This window comes from Chiloscyllium plagiosum, chromosome 3, assembly GCF_004010195.1.
Source record: "Chiloscyllium plagiosum isolate BGI_BamShark_2017 chromosome 3, ASM401019v2, whole genome shotgun sequence".
NCBI classification, from domain to species: Eukaryota; Metazoa; Chordata; class Chondrichthyes; order Orectolobiformes; family Hemiscylliidae; genus Chiloscyllium; species Chiloscyllium plagiosum.
The window spans coordinates 98,121,166-98,145,077 of record NC_057712.1 but is presented as its reverse complement, the minus strand read 5'-3'; the positions used below and the strand labels follow the sequence as shown (position 1 = coordinate 98,145,077).

Genomic DNA, 23,912 nt, shown 5'->3' with positions numbered 1-23,912 from the left:
CAGCACCGATCCTTGTGGTCACAGGCCTCCAGTCTGATAAACAACCTTCCACCACCCTCCCTCTTCTACCTTTGAGCCAGTTCTGTATCAAAATGGCTAGTTCTCCCTGTATTCCATGAGATCTAACCTTGCTAACCAGTCTCCCATGGGGAACCTTGTCGAACGCCTTACTGAAGTCCACATAGATCGCGTCCACCATTCTGCCCTCATCAATCCTTTTTGTTACTTCTTCAAAAAACTCAGTCATGTTTGTGAGAAATGATTTCCCATGCACAAAGCCATGTTAACTGCCCGTAATCAGTCCTTGCCTTTCCAACTACGTGTAAATCCTGTCTCTCACGATTCCCTCCAACAACATGCCCACCACCAACGTCAAGCTCACTGGTCGATAGTTCTCTAGCTTATCTGGGCTGAGAAGTGGCAGATGGAGTTTAATTTAGCTAAATGTGAGGTGGTGCACTGTGGGAAAACAAATCTGAGCAAGACTTATGCACTTCATGGTAAGGTCCTGGGGAGTGTTGCTGAATAAAGAAACCTTGGAGTGCAGGTTCATAGCTCCTTGAAAGTGGAATTGCAGGTAGATAGGATAGTGAAGAAGGCGTTTGGTATGTTTTCCTTTATTGGTCAGAGTATTGCGTACAGAAGTTGGGAGGTCATGTTGCAGCTATACAGGACATTAGTTAGGCCACTGTTGGAATATTGTGTGCAATTCTGGTCTCCTTCCTATTGGAAAGATGTTGTGAAACTTGAAAGGGTTCAGAAAAGATTTACAAGGATGTTGCCAGGGTTGGAGGATTTGAGCCATAGGAAGAGGTTGAACAGGCTGGGACTGTTTTCCCTGGAGCGTCGGAGGTTGAGGGGTGACCTTATAGAGGTTTATAAAAGCATGAGGGGCATGAATAGGATAAATAGTCAAGGTATTTTCCCTGGGGTGGGGGAGTCCAGAACTAGAGGGCATAAGTTTAGGGTGAGAGGAAAAAGATATAAAAGAGACCTGAGGGGCAACTTTTTCATGCAGAGTGGTGCGTGTACTGAATGAGCTGCCAGAGGAAGTGGTGGAGGCTGGTATAATTGCAACATTTAAAAGGCATCTGGATGGGTATCTGAATAGGAAGGGTTTGGAGGGATATGGGCTGGGTGCTGGCAGGCGGGACAAGGTTGGGCTGGGATATCTGTTGGCATGGATGGGTTGGAACGAAGATTCTCTTTCCGTGCAGTACATCTCTATGACTCTGTGACTCTGTTTCCAGCAATTTAATCTCCCCCAACCCCCCCACCACCCTAGTTCAAATTGCATTGCTTGCTTGTATACAGTTTTACAGTCACCCTGTATTCTTCAGGTGCCATATATTATGTCAGTGATTATGTTTCCCGAACTTCCAGTGTTTTTGATAAGAAGTATTATCTTGAAGGTATTTCTCTAATCTTGTACCTGTTCTAATCCTTAAACTATTGATATATTTTCTCCTTTGTGTCTGTTTTGTGTTGCTGTCCTCAATTTTATCAGATATTCTAGTTTCTCTCCATAAAGTACATGTCCAAAGAAATATGGTTGTCTTTTGGTGATCAATTCATAGAATCCCTACAGTGTAGAAACAAGTGATTTCACCCAAAATAATCTCTCCTCCAATAGAAATTCCTGGTAACTGACAGATATCTTGCATTTGGTAAAGATTAAAAATAATCTGGAGACAGAATACAACCTTGTTGCACTTCTCTTTTATAGCTACCCATTTGTTGTACTTGTGTATTTGTTGAATTTGTTTTTTATCACTCCACCCTGGAGGCTCCCCACCTCCATACCTGATGAAGGGCTTTTGCCGAAACGTCGATTTCCTGCTCCTCGGATGCTGCCTGACCTGCTGTGCTTTTCCAGCACCTTCTGATCTAAAAACTGTTGTATTTGTGGTCTATTCTTATTGCTCCTGGTTTAACCTTTGAAGCAAATTTACATGTTTCTTTTCTGTGTCCAAGTTATTTCTCAAGTGTCCCTTTTTTATAAGCTTAGATAATCACTTTTGAAAGTCTGCTTGGTCCCAAATAGCATGACAGCGATGCCTGACCTTGTCCTTACCTGGTACATACAGATGATTGCTACCTTAACAAGCCCTTGGATAATAGAATGAGAGTGGAAACTCCTGTCTAGTTTTATTCTCTTCCCTGACCCAGGGAATTTGGAGCATCCTTTTCTTAGTGTCAGCTATGGCACTCTCAAATCTGAGTTATGAGTCCTGGATTCAAATCCCAAACCAGAGGGCGTCCTGTATTGTTTTAGGTGCTGTCTTTTGGAAGAGATGTTAGACTGAGGCTGCTCAAGTAGATTTAAAAAGATTTCATAGGACTATTTTGAAGAAGAGCAGGCTGATGATCTGACCAATATTTATCCCTCGATCAACATCACAAAACACATTATTTGATCATTGCCACATTTGCTGCATGTGTAATGTTGCAATGTGCAAGTCAGCTGTCATGTTTCCTATGTTACACCAGCTATTACATTTCGAGAAAAATACTTTGTTAGTCATAAAGCACTTGAGGTGTCTGTTGGTCATGCAAGGTTTTATACAAATGCAAGCTAATTCCTCACAGATCGGGGATCCTGACCTGCATGGCTGAAACATTCATTCTTGAACTAACAACAGGAACCTGATAAATTAATTTTTATTCAAGGTCACTCGCTGAATATTTTTCTGCTATTATCATGAGTGGTGCTCAAGTAATGCCTAGTTTACTGTTGCCATTCTGATAAAATTCCTTTGACCTGAGCAGTATATGTTACTCCCTTCCTATAGGATTTAATTAAAAATGTGCAAATTTATAAATCCCATGCCAGATTTGCAAATGTTAAAAGGATTTACTGAACATTTTTGAGTGTATTCTAGAATAGAATATTTTTTTGGAAAAGCATATATCTAAGAGTTTTATTCACAGACTATATTTAGATTCCTGTATTTTAATGTCAATATAAGTTAGACCACTTTTGGAGTATTGTGTGCAGTTCTGGTCGTCACACTATGGGAAGAATATGGAGGCTTGCGAGAGCATTCACAAGCGGTTTACCAGGATGTTGCCTGAATTGGAGCATATAAGCTTTAAAAAGAGGTTGAACAAACTTGAATTGTGTTCACTAGAGTAAAGGACCTGAGGGGCGACCTGAAAGAAGTATATAAAATTGAGAGGCAGTAATTGGGTAGATGGTTAGAATCATTTATTCCACGTGGAAATATCAAATACAAGAGAGCATAGATTTAAGGTGAGAGGAAAAGTTTAAAGGAGATGAGCGAGGCAAGTTTTTTTTTTTACCCAGAAGATGGTAGATGCCTGGAATGCTTTGCTAGGGGAGGTGGTAGAAGTGGGTACGATAGAAATGTTCAAGAGGCATTTCGACAGGGAATAGATGGATACGGTACGTGTACAGGCAGATAGAACTAGTTGAGAATGGCATCATGTTGGCCTGAAGGGCCAGTTCCTGACCTGTACTGTTCTATATCTAAGATATCCCATTTTAATACTTACAATTTTCTCCAAACTCTCATGTTTTGACGGAAGTAGTTTAACTTACTTTTTCCTGACTAAACCTAAACTATGGTTGTGAAAAGAGACATACTTTTCATCTTGCACAGATGCAAAAATATCAAACTTCAAAAGATGTAGCTACCTCAAACAGCACGTCCTCACAAACAGATCATTTTAAAACCTGAGAAGTGCCCAATCTATTTCAATCTAAGCCATCTCAAAAATGTAAGCAACAAATATAGCAAGCTGATTTGAACTGTGAGTATGGCATAGCAACATGAGTGGTATTTTCCACTGACAGGAAGCTGCTGACCAGCCAAATGATGCTTTGCCTACTATACAAACATACAGTCTGGTTCAAAGTTTGTGCGAAGATTTGTAGCTCGGGTGCTCGTTGTTGTGGTTCTGTTCGCCGAGCTGGAAGTTTTTGTTGCAAACGTTTCGTCCCCTGGATAGGCGACATCATCAGTGCTTGGGAGCCTCCTGCGAAGCGCTTCTTTTTGTTTCCTCCGGTGTTTATAGTGGTCTGTCCCTGCCGCTTCCAGTTGTCAGTTTCAGCTGTCCGCTGTAGTGGTTGGTATATTGGGTCCAGGTTGTGATACCAGGTATATAGTTTCCATTGACCAGCAGTTCCTATCAAACAGCAAGAGGAAGAGTCTTAACCATACTCAAGGAGCCTGTGCATTCAGAACTCAAATGTGCAATGTTTGGTGTGATTCAAAGATTGGACAACACTGGCTATACAATTCTGAGTGTGCTAAAAATTACACTAGTGACCAATTTAATATTTTCACTCCGGTTCGTATTTTGGTTCACCAAATTTCCATAAACTACATATGTAAATATGCAGGACTTGTCCTCTGCAAACAGCAGGACTTTTTTCCAATCGTTGTTTGAATTAAAGTATGGGGAAAATGGTTTCCTAAATTCTTGGTGATTCTCCAGCCAATCAGAATTCCCTTGCTGGTCAAGTAACACTTTCTCATGCAGGATAAGTTGTTGCTTCATTTGAAATTTACATTCATGCATTTGTCCTGATGAGCTCAAGGCAAACGTCTTTAACAGCGTGTCTCCATTTTCTCAGTAGTACTCGAACTCTATATGATCAAGGACCTCTAGGTTATGAAAGCAATCCTTTGCTACTTTGTTATGCCTTTGGGACAGGAAGTGACTCCAATTGTTGCCAAGCCAGATCCTATTTCTAGCTAATATCAACATGTGCATTCTACATAGTGATTGGTGGAGTGGGAAAGTGTTGATTCTCACTTTCCGATCTAACCTGGGAAGTTCAGGCACCACAGCTGGCAATACTGCATGGGTACATTCAATTGATGCCAGTTCCACTCTTATCGTACGCTCGTTCTCGAAATGAGTGAGGTGGCCCATGACCTATTTTAGTAATTGTCCATCTGAGTTAACTAAAACTGTGGGAAGTTCTGTTATAGAATCTTTTTTTCTGAAGGCTCACAATTTACTTTTCCCCTATTCATCTGCTGCTACTGACCTGCAACCTGACTTGTGTCAGCAGTGCTGTGACATGGGACCAATGCTGTAGTGATATTTTTCTATCTCTCTGGATAAATCCTCCCCACAATAACATGGTGGGCATTGGTATTGGAGCTACTTGTCAACAATGGCACAAATTGGAATTCTGTTTTGCTAGGAGTAAAATATAGGAGTAGAATTAGGCCATTTGGCCCATTTGAGTCTGCTCCACCATATAATCATAACAGATCTGTTTCTCTACTTCATTCTGCTGCCTTCTCCCATAACCGTTGATCCCCTTCCTAAGCAAGAACATATCTATCTCTGTCTTAAATACACTTGTCCTCCACAGCCTTCTGTAGCAATGAGTTCCACAGATTCATCATTCTCTGGCTGGAGAAATTCCTCCTCATATTAGTTCACTCTGAGCCTGTGCACTCAGGTCTTAGTCTATCCTATTAGTTGCAATATCTTGTCCACATCCACTCTATTTAGGCCTCTCAGCATCCTGTAAGTTTCAGTGAGATCTCCCTCACCCTTCTGAACTCCGGGTACAGACCCAGAATCCTTAATTGCTCCTCCTATGACAAGCCATTCATCCCCAGGCTCATTCTTTTGAATCTCCTCTGGAAACCCTTCACTGCCAGCACATCCTTCCTTAAGTACAAGGCCTAAAACTGCTCCCGTATTCCAAGTGTGATCTGACCAGAGCCTTCTACAGACTCAAAAGTACATTCCTGCTGTTCTATTCTAGTCCTCTTGAAATTAATACTCATAATATATTTGCTTTCCTAACTACCGACTGAGCCTCCATTATTAACCTGAAGAGAATCCTGAACTAGGACCACCCCAGTCCCTTTGTGCCTCAGATTTCTGAAGCCTTTCTCCATCTAGAAAATGGTCTATGCCTCTATACTTCTTAGCAAAGTACATAATCTCTCAATTTCCCATTTTGTATTCAGTCTGCCGACTATCCTCACCTGTCTAACTCATTCTGCAGCCTCCACACTTCCCCAACACTACCTGTCCCCTGCCTATTCTGTTCATCTGTAAACTTAGAAACAATGCCCTCAGTTCCTTCATCCAGATTGTTAATGTTTAAACTGAATAGTTGTGGTCCCAACACTGAATCCTGCAGAACTCCATTAGTCACTGGCTGCCATCCCCACTCTCTGCCTTCTGCCAATCAGCCAATCCTCTAATCTATGGTAATTTGCCCTTAACTCCATGGACTTTTATTTACCAACAACTTGTGTGGCACCTTTTCAAAGGTCTTCTGAAAATCCAAATAAATATATTCACTGGTTCTCCTTTGTCTAACTTGCTAGTTATCTCTTCAAAGAATTCTAACAGATGTGCCAGGCATGACCTCCCCTTGATGAAGCCGTGCTGACTCATCCCTATTTTAGCTGGAAATGTGTTGCTGGAAAAGCGCAGCAGGTCAGGCAGCATCCAGGGAACAGGAGAATCGACGTTTCGGGCATAAGCCCTTCTTCAGGAAGAAGGGCTTATGCCCGAAACGTCGATTCTCCTGTTCCCTGGATGCTGCCTGACCTGCTGCGCTTTTCCAGCAACACATTTCCAGCTCTGATCTCCAGCATCTGCAGACCTCACTTTCTCCTCATCCCTATTTTACCCTGCACTTCCAAATACTCCACAATCTCATCCCTAATAACGGACTCTCAAAACTTACCAAAGACCGAGGTCAGGCGAACTGGCCTATAGTCTTCTGCCTCCCTCCCTTCTTCAGCAGAGGTGTTACTGTAGCTATTTCCAGTTCTCTGGGACCCTCCCTGACTCCTGTTATTCCTGAAAGATGGTCACCAATGCCTCTACAGTCTCTTCAGCTGTCTCCTTTGATTTGCAAATCTTGCATAATTTTGGGAATTGGGGCAGTAAAAGTATTCAGTACGTTTCACGTAGCTCAAGTATTGAAGGGAGAATAGAAACACAAAATGAGTAATATAACATTGGAACTTCACTGAAAGGTCAATTTAATGATACATTGAGCCAATTTTTGCTAAATTTATTCAGAGGAGGAATTTCATGGCCGGAGCTGCTTGTGTGTGTGTGTGTGTGTTAGCTACAAATTAACTTAGTTTACAGATCAATCATTTTAAGATGGGCTTAACTCAACATATTTTTCAAAAATGCTATTCATTCTTCGGTTTTGGGTGTGTCTGAGAAATGGCTGTCGCCTGTTGCTGCTTTTCTTAAATTGCTGCATTCTGTGGGGTGAACGTTTACACCCATGGTGCTGTCAGTTGGGGAAGGTTCCTTCACCTTGGTTCGGCAATGATGATGGATGGCCAAGTGTGGATGATGTGTGACTTCAAAGGGAGCTTGAAGTTAATGGCATTTCCATTCAGCGCACAGATTTCGGAGATGTTAATATTCAGTTAAATTCATGTGTGTTCAGTGTAAACTGAAAGTAGAGAAACATGATAAAAGTTGGTCAATTCTCAAACATTTTCCTTTACAAGTATACTTTTCTACGGTTTAGTGTAAAGTTTTGTATAATGGAATAAATAAGTTTGTGCCTTTCAAGAATTTCAGCCGTGTACATGGTATTAATTTTGTACTGATAAATGTCTGCAGTCTAAATGACTTAGTGAATTTTTAATTCTTTTGGATAATTGCAATTATAAATGCATGAAATCGCTTATTTCTTGCAGGCGATTGATGGCTTCACACATGAATATTATACCTTGATCCAGAGATTTCCTCGCTGTCTTGCTGGTCTCCAGCAGCTGTCTCTCCAGTCATGGCCAACAGAAGCAGAAGAATTTGAACAGTTCTCCTACCAAGTCATGGAGCTTCACACAGCATGGAGGAGGTGAACAAACTAATTAGATTAATATTATACAATTCACATCTTGTTCAGTCAGAATCCTTTTGCTCAAATTATTCCAAATTTACAAGAAATTTTATAAAAGGTGTTTTTCTTATTTCTTGCATGATTCCAATTCACTGAACTATGAAGGATTTTACAGCATAAACACAGTTAATTTTGTCCAAGCGGCCTATGTTAGTGTTAATTCAGAAAATGAACTTTCTCCATCTAACTTCATCTCCTCTTACCAACATCTCCTCCTATTCCATGTACATAGCTGACTGTCTCTAAATGTGCCCATTTTATTTGCATAATTTGTATGAGGCAACTTCAAAGTGCGGACAGTAATGATTCAACAAATCTGGGCCCATTAATAGCAATATCACCACTCTGTACAGCATGTTCAATTTCCAGAGAATATTCTTTTTTTCAAAAGGAACTCCAGCTTTTTACATTGCTGTGTGGTGGCTAAATGTTGCAAAAGGATGTTTTTGTAAGTTTGTCTCCAATATTTTTGTTGAAACTGTTGATTTATGGTTCAGCTGGATGGAAAACATTTTGTGCTGTCTGTGTAAAGCACTGGTTAAGCTCCACTTTATTCCCGTATGGTGTAGAAGTTATTCCAGGTGTCTGAGGAGGGATTATTGTAAACAAATGAGTTTATTTACCTTAATACTGACTCAAACGTCAATATTAATGAATGGGAATAAATGAAGTGCAGTCTTCCTGACTATTTAATCCATTGACAACAGTCGAAAGTGCCTAAGTGAAGTACAATGAATGTGTAGATTTTCTATTCAGAGTTCAGAGAATCTTCGAGAGACTGATTCCTGGGATATTGGTGTTGTCTTATGAGAAAGAAAAGGTTGAGCAGGTTAGGCCTATGGGGTTGGGTTTAGAAGAATTGGAAGTAATCACATTGAATCATGTAACACTGTGGGAGGGATTGACAGGGAAGTTGCTGAATGGATGTTTCTACTCATGAGATTATGAAGAACTGCAGGGTATAGTTTCAAAATAAGACGCCTCCCAGGCAAGACAGGGTGAGATGGAGCAGCTTCAGTCTGTTGTGAGTGTTTTGAATTCTCTTCACCAGAAGCAGCGGAAATTCAATTACAGAGTCATACAGTATTGGAACAGACCCTTCGGTCCAACTTGTCCATGGCGACCATAATCCCAAACTAAACTAGTCCCACTTGCCAGCTTTTGGCCCATTTGCCTCCGAACCTTATCTTTCACGTATTTTTCCAAATGTCTTTTAAACGTTTTAACTGTTGCATCCACCACTTCTTATGGTAGATTGTTCCACACATGAGCCTCTCTGGTTCAATAAAAAAGTTGCCCCATGTCCTTTGTCAATCTTTCTCCTCTCACCTTAAAAATATGCCTACTGGTTTGGAACTCCCCCACTCCTAGGGACTTCACCTGACAAAGGAGCAGTGCTTTGAAAGCTTGTAATTTCAAAGTAACCTGTTGGACTGTAACCTGGTGTTGTGTGACTTTTGACTTTGTCGACCTGGGGAAAAGACCTTTGCTATTCACCTTATTTATGCCCTTCATGATTTTATAAACCTCAATAAGGTCACCCCTCAACCTCCTCTGGTCCAGTGAAAAAAGTTCCAGCCTCTCCTTATAACTCAAGCCTTCCATTCCTGGCAACATCCTGGTAAATCTTTTCTGAACCCCCTCATGTTACGGGGCGACCAGAATTGCACACAGTACTCACCAACGTTCTGTACATGACGTCCCAACTCCTATACTCCAAAGGTCTGGCAATGAAGGCAGTCACTGAATGTATCTAAGGCAGAGTTGGACAGATTTTTGATTGACAAGGGAGAAACACTTATGGAAGAGGCGAGTGCAGGCAGGTAGATAGAACTGAAGTCACCATGTTGTACACTCTCACTCTGAGCTCAGCAATGACTTTATCTCTGCCCCTATTATTTTCTTCACAGCTTTTGGTTTTACTGTCTTGTGTCCTTTTTGCTTTTGGATAGCACGTGTTCATGATTCTGCTATGCACAGCTCCTCTTGCAGTATCTTGTTGTTTTGCTTGTCCCATTATCACTTCCTTTGGCCTTGCCTCATCCTTTTCACCTTCCAATCCCTTTATCCTTCCACCTTATAATAGACCTTGCCTTTTGTTTCAAGGGGTTTGGAGTATGAAGTAGCGAAGTCTTAATGCAGCTGTACAAGATGATGGCGAGACTACATCTGGAGTACTGAGAGCCGTTTTCATCCCATTATTTAAGGAAAGATATATTCCATTGGAGACAGTTCAGAAGGGTGATCCCACTATGGAGGGATCATCATATGAGCAAAAGTTAAACAGATTTGGAGTAATTGGAGTTTAGAAGAATGAGAGGTGATCTCATTGAGACATACAGGGCTCTTCAGAGTCTAGCACCAGTCTTAGAATAGAGTAGCTCCGATTTAAGACAGGCATGAGGAAAAATGTCTTCTCAGGGTTCTAATTCTTTATAGCTCCTTGCCACAGAGAGCAGTGAGAGCATAGTCCTTGTGTATATTTAAGGCGGATTCTTGATCAGCAGGGGAATCAGGGTTATGGGGAAAAGTGGTGTCAGCCATGACCCTATTGAATGGTGGAACAGGCTTGAGGGACCAAATGGTCTACTCCTGTTCCTGTTTCTTACGGTCTTGACTGCGTCCCACTTTCACTTCCTCAAAATGTATTAGGTCTCTCAACTTTTGCCAGTTCTAATGATAGGTTATAGATCTGAAACACTGGGGGACATTTTCATGACTATGTACCGGTATTTTTGAAGATGCAGGAGCATGTAAATATATTGGGGAGCTAGCCCACCGCCATCCTGAGCACCTCACGTTATGCCTGATATTACAGTGGGTCAGTAAACTGTCAGTCCATTTGCCTATTCTCAGGCCTTCTGAGACCCTTCAGCTGGCAGTTGAAGGCCGTTGAAGGCCATTTAAGGTCCTCCTGCTGCCTCTGCCATTATTAAGTTGGTGAGTAAAGGTGGAAGGAAAATGACCATCCCGTTTCTTGTTATACCTGGAAAGGAAGTGTGAGAAGAAAGGGTTCCCTCCTTTTGGTGGTTCCTTCTGTCTATCAGGGCCATCTCCCAATGGTAACCCTACCTTTGTGCATCTCTCCCTACCACCTTCACCCAGGTATGACACCTCTTGCAACCACAACTTCACTGGGATCCTTGAATAATCCCTGACCGCGGATCCAGAATTTCACAGTAAGTATAGTCTCAGTGGAGCCTCTCTTCGAGACTCTTGGCATCCCAGAAGCAGCTGCTGTGGAGTTCTGACATTGCTTGTTCTTATCAATTGCTGGCTATTGGCCAGGATGTATCTGTGGTTGAGTGAAAGTCCCACTCTCAGCTTGTTCAGGCCAGCCCTAGTGTATTATTGCTGCTGCCAACCCATTTTTGAATTGGCAAACTGCGTACTAATGTATGTCTGAACATTCTTTCCTCCTTAGTGAAAATGTTACACAACATTCAAAATTCCATGTAACTTATATACATCTCCCATCTCCCATTTAGTTACAAATCTAACTGAACCCTATTCCTACTCCTTTTTTGATTCCGATGTTCAAAAATGAGCAAAGAATCGAGACTGCCCTTGATCTGGGAATGAGGAGAGGCTTTCTTTAACAGGATCAATTTTTTTCTTTGACCTTCAGCTGAATTTTCTCTTTCAGCAGATATGTCTCCTGACTCTTACTCTGACTCTGATCTGAAATGGTTTAAGGTGCAGCTTGAGATGGTGTAATTATTGTTTGATATATTATTGTAACATGTACTGAGATACAGTGAAATGTATTGATTTACGTGCTATCCAGGCAAATCATACCTTACATGAATATAGCAGGGTAATAGAGCAGAATGCAGAATACAGTGTTACAGGGACAGAGAAGGTGCAGAGAAAGATCAATTCTACTATGACGGGTCTGTTCTAAAGCTAATAACAATGGGGAAGAAGCTGTTCTTGAATCTGTTGGTATGTTGGTCCTGTACTAGTATCCCAACCAATTAATCATTTGATTTCTCTTATCTCCCCTCTTCGTGAATCTCTGAAGGTAAAATATAAACTCCATTTGCAAGACTAACCTATCCACGATCAAGCATCTGGACTTGATATGTGTGAGGATCACACATTTTTATGCCATTCCCTTTTAGCCACTTGAACCATTTATGATGATGTTCTTTCACCTTAACCTTCGGGTTCAATCCCCAGATTTATTTCTCTATTCCCATCATGCCTCTCTTTCTGTCTAGGTTGTTTTCCTTCTGCGGACTGTGGTAAATGTGCCTTCAGCAATGAAAACCTCATTCCAGGCTGTTTTCTAAAGAACAATTCAGCTGACATTCTACCAGTCATAGGATGAGGTGTGCAGTGATAAATAAACAAAAACAAAATTGCCAATTTGTGATGCAATGACATCAAATACTACTTCCCCTTTGGGCCGAGTATTTTCATTTGAGAAGAGCATGTTTACCAATTTGGAACACTTGCACTGCTGTTCCATTCAAACCTAAATGAGAGATGCAACAATGTGCAGCTTGCAAAGAGTCAACGCTGACCTGAACCGGTTTATTCTGGTGTACACATAGCCCCAAGAGGGTGCTATTACAGTAGAAAAATACATCTCTTTTGATTTCAATGTGGTTGGGGGTGGTAGTCCAGATATCTGTCTGCATTACAATGATTTTCCAAACATCTGTACTTAATAACTGAATTGCATTTTGGAAATAACTACAACAGTGTAGAGCATTCTCCAAGCCACTCCCATCAAATTCACCTTGTTAGTTCCTTCTCTTTCTACGAATGCTATCTGACTTGCTGAATATTTTCAGATTTTTCCATTGTTATCTAAGATTTCCAACGACTCTAGTATTTTGCTTTTGCCTCCAGAAAGTATCTGTTTGCAAAAACCACTTTAGAGAGAGTTCCTGTAGTAACCATACCACATCATCTCATTGAAAGCAAGTGTTTTTTATGTTTTGTCGAATGTCATTGTTTTGATTTCAAGATATAAATATTACTTTTCAATTTTGTTTACTACATTCAGTTAATGTAAAGTAGTGACTCTCTCCACCAAGAGTAAATCTAGCCATTCCCCCTAGACATTCAATGGTATTATCATCACTGAATCCCTTACTGTCAACATCCTGGGAGTAATCATTGATCAGAAACTGACCTCATTATGACTATATGTTGAACGATTGCAAGAAGAGGTCAGATGCTGGCAATGCCATAGTAAGTTACTCACCCCCTGACCCCCAAAGAGTGTCCACCATCCAGAAGGCACAAGTCAAGAATGTGAAAGAATATACTCCACTTACCAAAAAGGGTACCACTTACACTGCACTAATAGAAACTCAACACCATCCTGGACAACACAACCACCTTGATTACCATCCCATACACCACTCAATTCAGCATTCCCTCTGTCCAACACTGACTACACGGTGGTAGCAGTGTGTGCCCTCGACAAGATGTACCATAGCAACTCAATAAGGCTCCTTTAACAGCACTTCCCAAACTCGTCATCTCTGTCATTGAGAAAGACCATGGCAGCAGACACACAGGAACCATCTACAAGTTCCCCTCCAAGCCATTCACCATCCTGACACCAGGACTATATTGGTGCACCTTCACAGCCACTGGGCCTCCCTTACTAATAGCACAGTGGATGCACCCACTCCATGGACTGACTGCAGCAGCTCAAGGTGGCTCACCACCACTCCGTCAAGAGTGATTAGTGACGGACAGTAAATGCTGACACACCCAGCTATACCCACAAACAAATGCATTTCTCAAACATCCAGTGAAGCTAAAATTTATCGGTCTGTAGTTACTCCTCTCAAATCGAATGAGTAGTTAGTTACGTAGGACTGTGTGTTCTGAACATGCTGAGACAACACTTCATGATGTCTTTATGAAATACACAGCTGGCTCTGTCAGCGAGAGATACTTTGTATATACTTCCTCCTAATGAGAAAAATGTCACTACTTTGCGCAGAATTCTTTTCATATAAAAACATGAAGTCTTCCAAGTGAGGCCGGAGGATGCTGTGCAGTGTTAAAATGCTAAGATTAGAGTACAGTATCTTCTATATCAGAAATGAACATTGGTGATTTTAAGTGGTGAGTAGGTGAACCATTTGGCATCTTGCATTTTTCTATACAAAGTAATTAGTGGCAGAAAGAAAATTGTTGCTCACTGAAGGGAAGGTTGACTATGTCCTTCCCTCCCCTGACATTCCTTGTGTGGCTGGTGCTGTGTATGAATGAGAAAGCCGCAGTAATACTGTTGTAATCCCTCCAAGTGTACATTATACTTCACCTCAGGAATTTCCTACATTTTGCAGATTATGTTTAGCGTGCAATGGAACTGTTGCAAAGTAAATGAGATTGTAGCCCCAATTTTAAAGAGGAGCTCGGGCTAGTGTAGCTGTGGGGTAGTCCTCAGGTTAACGATGCACCCTTCATAAAATTATGAAGGGCATACGTTCTCAGGGTTTAAATCTTAGTCCATTCCAAAACATTGAAATTGAAGCCCAGCTCCTAGCTGGAGGGGGGGTTTCCAGTCAGGTGGGTTTAGATGGGAATTGAGGTGGGAATCGTCACCTTTTCGAGAGAAGGGCATTAAATAAGTGCTGGCGGCAACAGGGTAAGGCCTCTGACTGAGATGGGCCTGATCTCATTCCAACGCTCCCCTCCTAAACCCTTCTCACTAGGCCGGGGCTCAATACTGATGTTGAAATCACTGCTTCCAGAGCTGCCAAGACCTAGCTGAGGAGTTGTCTTTTCGCCCTGGCAGCTTCAGAGACAGTAGCGCTGAAGTAGCAAAGTTAGATATCTCCAGTTGCGATTTTATCTCGACACAGGAAGACTGACGTAACTCAACCAGCAGTCCATTTATCAGGAACAGTCAGGCAGCCAACAATCCCAAGTTCCAAACAGTAACTTTCCAGCATTTGTATCTAGTTAAGCTCCTGCTTTGTGAATGCAGGGTGTGGAATCAGACTAACAAGTAGAAATGTACAGCTCCAGAAAACTAATAAATCAATTCATTATGTGAATCCAACAATTGACCAGTGTTTTCATAACAATGCGCACATAAATTTTTGATTCTCCTCCCATCACAAGCCAATCCTTTTGGCTTCCTTATTTAAACTCTTCTGCAAGGGTTTTGCTTTATGTTTTAACAAGAATTCAAATCTGAAGGAACCAGTCCATTGCTCAGAAAAGTGACTGTGGAAATCTGCAGTAAATCTGGTAGACATTTCATTCATTGTTAGATCACCTTCAAACCCTTGTGCATAGGGTCAGAGGATGATCTTAATTGATATTGACTGACCTATTCCTAAAGTTCCAGGGGTATGTATCTGTCTTTGTCATTATTATGAATTGTACACTAATTATTATTGTGTAATTATTTCGTAAATCATTTAGATTTGAAAGTACATAGAATTTGTAATAGTTTATTAACGTGAGTGTGTGCTTGGTGTTATGTTAGTTAAAGATTTTGAAGTCGGCCTTTTTTTTTGCTTTAGGGATCTGGGAATCGATGACCTGTTGAGAAGTTGTGAGGGGATCTTGGAGAAGCTCACTGATCCGAAATCCGACCCCTGCTTTTCGGCCATGGCTGGGACTGCCCAGTTTTGGCAGACGTTTGGGGACCTTCATGAAAAGAATGAAAGGTAACAAAGCCAAAGTCTCAGTTTTGTGGGATGTTCAAATGTGAAGGTCAGAAATCAGTGGTGAAAGACGCTCCTTTGGTTCACACTTTGAAAGCTGCAATGGGAGATCGCTTTCTGAAATGTATTTGGAAAAACTAGCAAACCTATTAGTATCAGAGTGAACGCATACAGCCTCGCTTTTTAAAAATAAAATCCTCTGAGAAAACAGACCCACGTGGTCATCACAGACCTTGACTTCTTGCAAAATAAAGTATCTGTTTTGATTAGTATTGTCATCTACGTGCTTCTGTTGTAGATACACTGTTTCATTGCTGAAGTTTGTTGTATTTTTAACATTGGCTTCCTGTGTAAATATACGCAGAGCCAGAAATGACTTCTAACTGTTCAAAGATTTAAAGTATTTTATGTTTGAGACAAATTTTTATAGGTGCAATCTACCAAGGAATTGACACCTGTTTCCAAAGTTAATTAAGTAAGTTTGAGTTTAATTGACTGCTTCATTTTTTATATAACCTTTTTGAATGACTGGAATCCCAAATTATTTATTTGGCAGTCACTTTAACCTTGTCGTTATTATTTAAAGGTTGCAGCCCTATTGTTACAGGTATGTTTTCAGTGAAGGCTCTCCCAACAATGCAAAAACATCTGGAAGTCTAAATGGTAAATTATAGCCTTTTGGATGATGTATAACTTAAGAAACATGTAACACAAGTACACATTACTGTGTGGGGGTGACACGGTGGCTCAATGGTTAGCACTGTTGCCTCATGGCGCCAGAGACCCGGGTTCGATTCCCATCTAAGGCGAATGTCTGAGTGGAGTTTGCACACTTTCCCTGTGTCTGCATGGGTTTCCTCCGGGTGCTCCCGTTTCTTCCCACAGTCCAAAGATGTGCAGGTTTGGTGAATTGGCCATGCTAAATTGCCCATAGTGTTCAGGGGTGTGTAGGTTAGGTACATTAGTTTGGGGTAAATGCAAGGGATTGGGTCTGGGTATGTTACTCTTCGGTGGACTTATTGGGCCAAAGGGCCTGTTTCCACACTCTAGGGATTCTATATCTTTTATATCTATGTCATCCAACATCACGTTCATAGAATCATAGAAATTTACAACATAGGTGGTCATGTTCACAGCAGCCAACAAGCAGATATCCAACCTTATCCTATTTTGCAACTCCTGATCCATAGCTTTGTAGATTAAACCATTTCAGATGTATATTCAAGTATGTCTGAAATGTTATGCCGCCACTACTACTTTGATAAATAAGAGTTTTTCATCAGCTCCATCTCGATGATCTAAAATCTCCTCCAGGACACAGTAATCTTATAAGAGCTGCTTTTGAGTGTCACTTTATGGTTTTTGGGGGTTATTTTTTATTGTCACTAACTCCTTTATCAGGTGGTGCAATCACATAGAAATGTTACTTTCTGTATTGGTGTTGACACAACAGGCATTCGGACTTTCATCGAAGCAGAATTAGTAGAATTATTAATTTCAAAGTCACAACAAACGTGAAAAGCACTTATTTCCTAGCCCAAACAGCTCTTAAATGGATACAAGACAATGTTTGCAACTTAATAATAAAGGTCATCGTCAAAATAACTGACACTTCTACAAAGAACCATCACCCTGAACACACCCATAGCATTGCCATTGTCATAACTAATGCATTGCATACTCATGAAGTTGGAATATTTTAACTAGACACTTCTTATAATTTCTATGCATCTCAAATCTCATTCACCCTTGTAAATTAAAAATTGACACGTGTTTCAGTGCAACAGCAACCACTGTTTTTTCCCCGATTATAGGAGTTTCTGGACATACGCGGACCCTACTTTCCAACTTAAATCTGTGCCCTGCGATTTTCTATATCCCTTCTTCTACTTATCACTCTGTCTTGGCATAGTATTTAATACATTTCAATTAGAGCTCTTTTCAACCTCAAAAGCATCCATCAACAATGCCCTTTGCCAGACATTCAAAATAAGTGGGATAACTCATGGATTCATCCCTTACAGGCCCCCAAAAAGCCTACAATTATTGACAAACTGTTCCCTTCAATAACATCAGCATCCTGCATTCAACTTTTATGAAGCTATTCTCATGGCTACTTAATATAAGCTTATATCTTGCCAAATTACATGAATATTAATTCCTGGAAAATTCAGATGAATTTTGCATTATTTTTACATTTTTTTACATGTATTTAACTATTTATTTTGATGAATGCAGAAAAAGATAGCATGTGGGAGATTTATCAATGATAAATTAATAAAATACATTTGCAAATTTCAAGTTTAATTACCTAATAATGCCTGTAATGTAGGAATACAATTTTTGGTATTTGTGCTACCTTATCCATTAGTAAAGAAGAAACCAATTTAAAAAGTTAACACAATAGAGAAGGCAGTGATACTACATAATTGCATTAGATAATTGAGGGACACCTAATAATGAAGTTAGTGAGAATGGATAAGGAGGCCCTGAAAACCAGAAAATCACCTTTAAGATTAAAAACAAAATGTCGCTCTCAAGGAAAATTCACAAAGAACCCTTAAAACAAGTGCATTAATTTGAGCTGTGTTCCTGGCTCTGAACTAGATTTGCACCTGCCTTGTCACTTTGTCTTTAATGACATGGGCTTTTACTTCAGTGACCGGTTTGCCAATGGAACCTTAACAAAAGTCTTGCTAAAATCTATTTAGACTGCACCAAATGCACTATCTTCATCAACATTCCTTGCTACGTTCTCAAAAAAGTTAATCATGTCAGTCAGACGTGACCTTCCTTGAAGAAATCTGCTCTGACTGTCTTGGTTAATGAGTATTTTAGATGGCCCTTTTCCAAGGTTGAATTGTAGGAGTATTTTGGGGGTTAGAAAGTCCTTAGTATTCTCTTCAGCTAAGCTTTATATTTGAATATTATGGGAGGAAAATAGATGTTGACATTCATTGGGGTTCTAAGTTTGTATTTCTGTATTGGTAGAATGAGTGAGTAATAAGTTAAATTAGTATTTCACTGCGAAAGGTGCCAGTTGACTGGAATGGGAAAGGTCTTTGAACACCTTCTGTTAATAATAGAAACTGCTTCCTTTCAAAATGGATTGGCACTTTTGCTTTAATTTAATACTGGGTCCACTTCTTTCAATCAGCAGCTGAGAGAGTGTGTTCAAAGCCCTCTGTCTATTTTACACTGGAATTACAGCAGGGCTGCAGGAATGAACACAGTCAGGAGGCAGATTATCAGATGCAATCCCAGCATAACCACATTCCACTTCTCCAGGCATGAACTGAAGACACATCTCTTAAGTCTGCCCTCACTTGATTGACGACTTCTTATCGGGCAGTCTCATGGGTCCGAGGATGACTTTCTTTCTTGGTTATGGGTCCTGAGATGATCAAAAAGTCTCTAATAATGGATTCACAGACTGGCACAGATGGGGCACCTGTGATGGATGCATTAGCAGGTTTTCTGGCTCCATTGACTGCTTGCGATTTGCCTCCACCTGACCGGTCAGAAATATTCAAACTGGTTGTTATCAGCACATATGCTTCTTTGCAGTTAGGGTGATCTTGGGCAAGGGATTCCTATAGGTTGGTGAGGATCTGGTATTCTTTTATTCACTCATGGACGTGGCTGGGGCATTGTTTATTTCCTAAGCCTGGTTGCCCTTGAGAAGGTAGTGGGGAAGGGGCTTGCTTGAGCCGCAGCAGTCTGTTTGGTGTAGGTACACCCACGATGCTGAGGAAGTTTCAGTGACAAGCGGTGTATTTCTAAGTCAAAACCATAAATGACTTGGAGGGGAGTTTGCAGATGGTGGTGTTACCATGTATTTTCTACCCTTTTTCAAGTCGGTCGAAGATTTGGAAGGTGCTGTCTAAGGAGCCGTTGTGAGTTTCTGCAGTACATCTTGTAAACCTTGCACACTGTTGCTGCTGAACATTGGTGTTGGAGGGAATAGATAGTTGCTAATCAAATCACTCTCTTATGAGGAAAGATTGGACAAGCTGAGCATGCTTTCACCAGAGTTCAGAAGACCAAGGGGTGATTCAATTGAAGTTGATGGGATCCTGAGTGATCTTGACCAGATAGATGTGGAAAAGAGGTTAGCTCTTGTGAGTCCTGGATTTGGGGACGGTGTCTTAAATTAAGAGTTATCCTTTTAGGCTAGAGGGGAACTTTATTTTTCTCTGAGGGTTGCACAACTTGAGAACACGCTGCCACAGAAGGGGATGATGGTGGGTTATTGAGTACTTTAGTTGAGTATTAAGTAGACATTGTAAGGCAGGAGAATCAAAGGCTATCAGGAATTGATGGAGATGTGGAATTTGAAACACAAACCGATCAGCCTTGATCTTGCTGAATGGCAGAGCAACTTGATGGGCCGAATGGCCTGCTTCTCCTAATTTGTATCTTTGCAAGAATCAGTCAGACATCAGACAGACAAATGAAACTGGAGCAGACTATTCAAGTAACATTTGCAGAGTTGAAGATGACAGAATACTGGAACTTTCTTCAGTATTAGTGGAGCTAAAATCTCCATTCTCTGCTGTGAAAAGATGATGAAAATTCAAACAGAAAAGGCTGGATTCAGGATAGATTTAAACTTGAATATCATTTGTGAGTTGGAGTCTTTAGGGGAAACTTCTGCTCAAGGTATAAAGATGGATGTAAATCTAAAAGAGAAGGAAAGGGAATAGGGTGAATGACTAGCTCTAGCTCATCAGGGACAATAAATGTGGCGGCCCAGTGGCTCAGCGGTTAGCACTGCTGCCTCACCGTGCCAGGCACCTGGGTTCAATTCCACCCTCTGGCGACTGAATGGATTTGCACATTCTCCCGTGACTGTGTGGGTTTCCTCTGGGTGCTCCGGTTTCCTCCCACAATACAAAGAGGTGCAGGTAGATGAATTGACCATGCTAAATTACCCACAGTGTTCAGGAATGTGTAGCTAAGGTGCATTAATCAGGGGTAAGTATAAGGTTGGGGAATGGGTCTGAAAGGGTTCCTTTTCGGAGGATCGGTGTGGACTAGTTGGGCCGAAGGGCCTATTTCCACACTGTAGGGATTTTATTTTAAAAAATTTGAAGCTGGAAAGGCACAGCTGGTCAGACAGCATCTAAGGAGCAGGAAAGGACCTGACAAAGGGTTTCAGCACGAAACATTGACTTTCCTACTCTCTGACCTGCTGTGCATTTCCAGCTTCATATCTATTGACTCTGACTTCCAGCATCTGCAGCGCTTACTGTGTCTATCTCATTAGATTGTCAGTTTACAGGAACATTTAGGGAAATATGCACATAAAACAGATCAGACTCACCATGTAGAGATACAAGAACTTCAACTCCGGCTCGAAATAACGCTGGAGAAAATGAGATCTACAAAATCAAAGAGGGATGCACACCTAGGAATGACAAATTACTCATGAGACAGGCCTTTCAGGAAAAAATGCTGTAAGAGACCAGAATTGGAGTTCTTGAAAGGCTGTACAGAAGGGGTCATGAAAGGATTTAAACACAAAGGTGAGATTTTAATTTTGAGGTGTTGCCACTCAAAGCGTCAATATAGTTGTTAAACCTGAAAAGGCTCAGAAAAGATTTACCAGGATGTTGCCAGGTTTGGGCGGCTTCGGCTACAGGGAGAGGCTGAATAGGCTGGGGGATGAAGGGTGACCTCGTATAAAATCATGAGAGGCATGGATATGGTGGACAGTCAAATTCTTTTCACCAGGGTAGGGGAGTCCAAAATTGGATGGTATAAGTTTAAGATGAGCGAGGAAAGATTTAAAAGGGACCTAAGGGGCAGCTTTTTCGTGCAGAGTATGGTGCATGTATGGAATGAGTTGCCAGAGGAAGTTTTGGAGGCTAGTACGATTACAACATTTAAAAGGCATCTGGATGGGTATATGAATAGGAAGGGTTTGGAGGGATATGGGCCAAATGCTGGCAAATGGGACAAGTGGGCATGGACAAGTTGGACCGAAGGGTCTGTTTCTGTGACTTAGCGATCAGTGAGCACAGGCATGATGGGTGAACAGGACTTCATATGCATAGAGATAAGGACAGGAGAGTTTGGAATGCTTAATTTTATGCGGAGCGGGAGATAGAAGGCTACACAGGAGATCAATGGAATAGTTGGCAGGAACAAAATCAAGCAGAAAGATTGAGTAGAAATATTGATGCAGGGTCAAAGGTGGACAACATTTATAAGTGGATAAGAGAGGCATCTTCTGCAAATAAGATTGTTTGTTCATGCTTTTGCCTTAGTTCAGCAAGAGTGTTCAGTTAATACATTGCCTTAAGAAAGGAGAGGTTACTTTGTGGTATGAGTAAGAATGCTAATCGTATATGTGCTTTAAACATAATACATATCAAATATATGTTTGTAAGTATAAGTAAGGATTTTCCATTATAAGTACTGTGTTTTACAGTTACTTATCTAGTTGTTATGCAGCAAAAGGTACACTCTGGATCACGGTGGACATAAGATTCACTTTGAGTGTGGGTGAAAACACTGATCTCAAGAAAATATGTCATATTAAAACTTATGGTACATTTGCATAGTATGTAACCAGTTTTAAATGACTAATGATACTGTACGTGTAGGCAAATTCTATTTTCTTTTGTATTCCAATTTAAAACTGGTTAAACAAGAATAACAGTTCCTCATTTTTTAGCAACTTTAATGTAGTAATACATCCCAAGGCTTCAGAGGAGTTAGGCCGGACAAAATTTGCCACAATGTTAAACAGGCGACATTAGGTGACTGGAAATTTGACCAAAGTGTTTGGTTTTATGAATCCTAAGGAAGCAGGGAGGTTGAAATCTTGGCATGGAGTTCCTTGCGGTTGAAGGTATAAAATAGTGCAGAAGCAGCCCAGGTTATTTTTGTGGAGTTGGGATGAAATGGGCTTCTTTCCTTCTATCACACATTTAGACACTTGTAGGTTCCAACCCAGCTTGATAACTATGTTAAAAGGTAACTGAAGTAACTCCACACAGGCTGGTATCCCGTCACCAAGTCACCCTTTATTTACACGTGGAGAGTCCTTGACGTGAATGAACCCCTGATACTCCTGTTTATATCTGTCAGATTCGGTCAGATTAACAGCCCCAATCAGGGAACCCCTACTCAGAGGTCCACCTTGCTGATCTCATTACAATCACGACAGTACCAAGGGCCAGAAACAGATGGGAGTTTTAGGTACTTAGCATTTGGCCAAATTCAGAACAGAGCTTTCTGCTTGCAATCCACTTTGATGCCTTTATCATTTCATTACTGCAAAGCAGTGAAAATCACCCCAGGAATTTCAAGCTAAGGGATGATACATTTGAAGGTACTGGATAAACATAGAATGGTTAAGATTGGGGTAATGAGTTGAGTGGGGAGTAGATAAATTCCTGAATTCATAGATAAAATGTCACAAGATACACTAACCATTATAGTGCAGGTGAAGACACTTAGGAGAATGCTTGTTAGACAAGAATATAGTGGTTGTTTTTTTTTTGGGGGGGTGGTGTTGGGCAGATAAAACAACGATAACCTGTTTAGAAATACAATATGTCTTTGGCTTTTAAACAATTCACCATTAGCAGTATTTTTTAACATCTGTCTTTAGTTTCCCCTTTTTTATTTCATTTGGTGCTCATTGTATCACGAGGACTAATAACCTGGAGACATTATTAAATTCAACACTACAGGAGATCTGCACGAGTGACATTTCAATAAAGTATGAAACACTTGAGTTTCTGATGGTGTCTATTAGACTGAGCCCAATTGCTGCTCCTGTCAATACTTCTGAATGATAACATGGTCTTAAATATTCCAAGGAGTGGTTGTTATTGTCAGATTGCCACTGTGCACTACCTATTTGCACCAGCACTGAACTCATTTTTGTTTTAAGCACTAATTTGTCTCTTGAAGCATGCTTTTACTGAAAATCATCTGAGAGACATTATTTGGAGGAAGTCTCAACAATCACATTATATTTACTTTCTGCATCCTTTCAATTTTATTACATTTTCTATTGAAATTATTGATTTTGGTAAGATGCAGTCCCACAGACAATAATGTCCTTCTACTTTGTCCGACTGTAAACCTGCACTACTTATTACTTGCTCTTTCATAGAGTCATAGAGATGTACAGCATGGAAACAGACCCTTCGCTCCAACCCGTCCATACCGACAGATATCTCAACCCAATCTAGTCCCACCTGCCAGCACCCGGCCCATATCCCTCCAAACCCTTCCTATTCATATACCCATCCAAATGCCTCTTAAATGTTGCAATTGTACCAGCCTCCACCACTTCCTCTGGCAGCTTATTCCATAAATGTACCATCCTCTGTGTGAAAAAGTTGCCCCTTAGATCTTTT

At 40.8% G+C, this 23,912-nt stretch overlaps 1 protein-coding gene across 4 annotated transcripts in view; it reads left to right on the top strand.

Annotated features, from left to right (window-relative positions):
- si:ch211-241j12.3 (uncharacterized protein LOC566552 homolog) overlaps positions 1-23,912 on the top strand; it is a 110,836-nt gene that overhangs the window by 26,919 nt on the left and 60,005 nt on the right. For all 4 annotated transcript variants that reach the window (XM_043686929.1, XM_043686930.1, XM_043686928.1 and 1 more), the window contains 2 exons: positions 7,677-7,837; positions 15,388-15,534. In XM_043686929.1, coding sequence (XP_043542864.1) covers positions 7,677-7,837; positions 15,388-15,534 — 308 coding nt within the window. The remainder of the gene's footprint in view (positions 1-7,676; positions 7,838-15,387; positions 15,535-23,912) is intronic.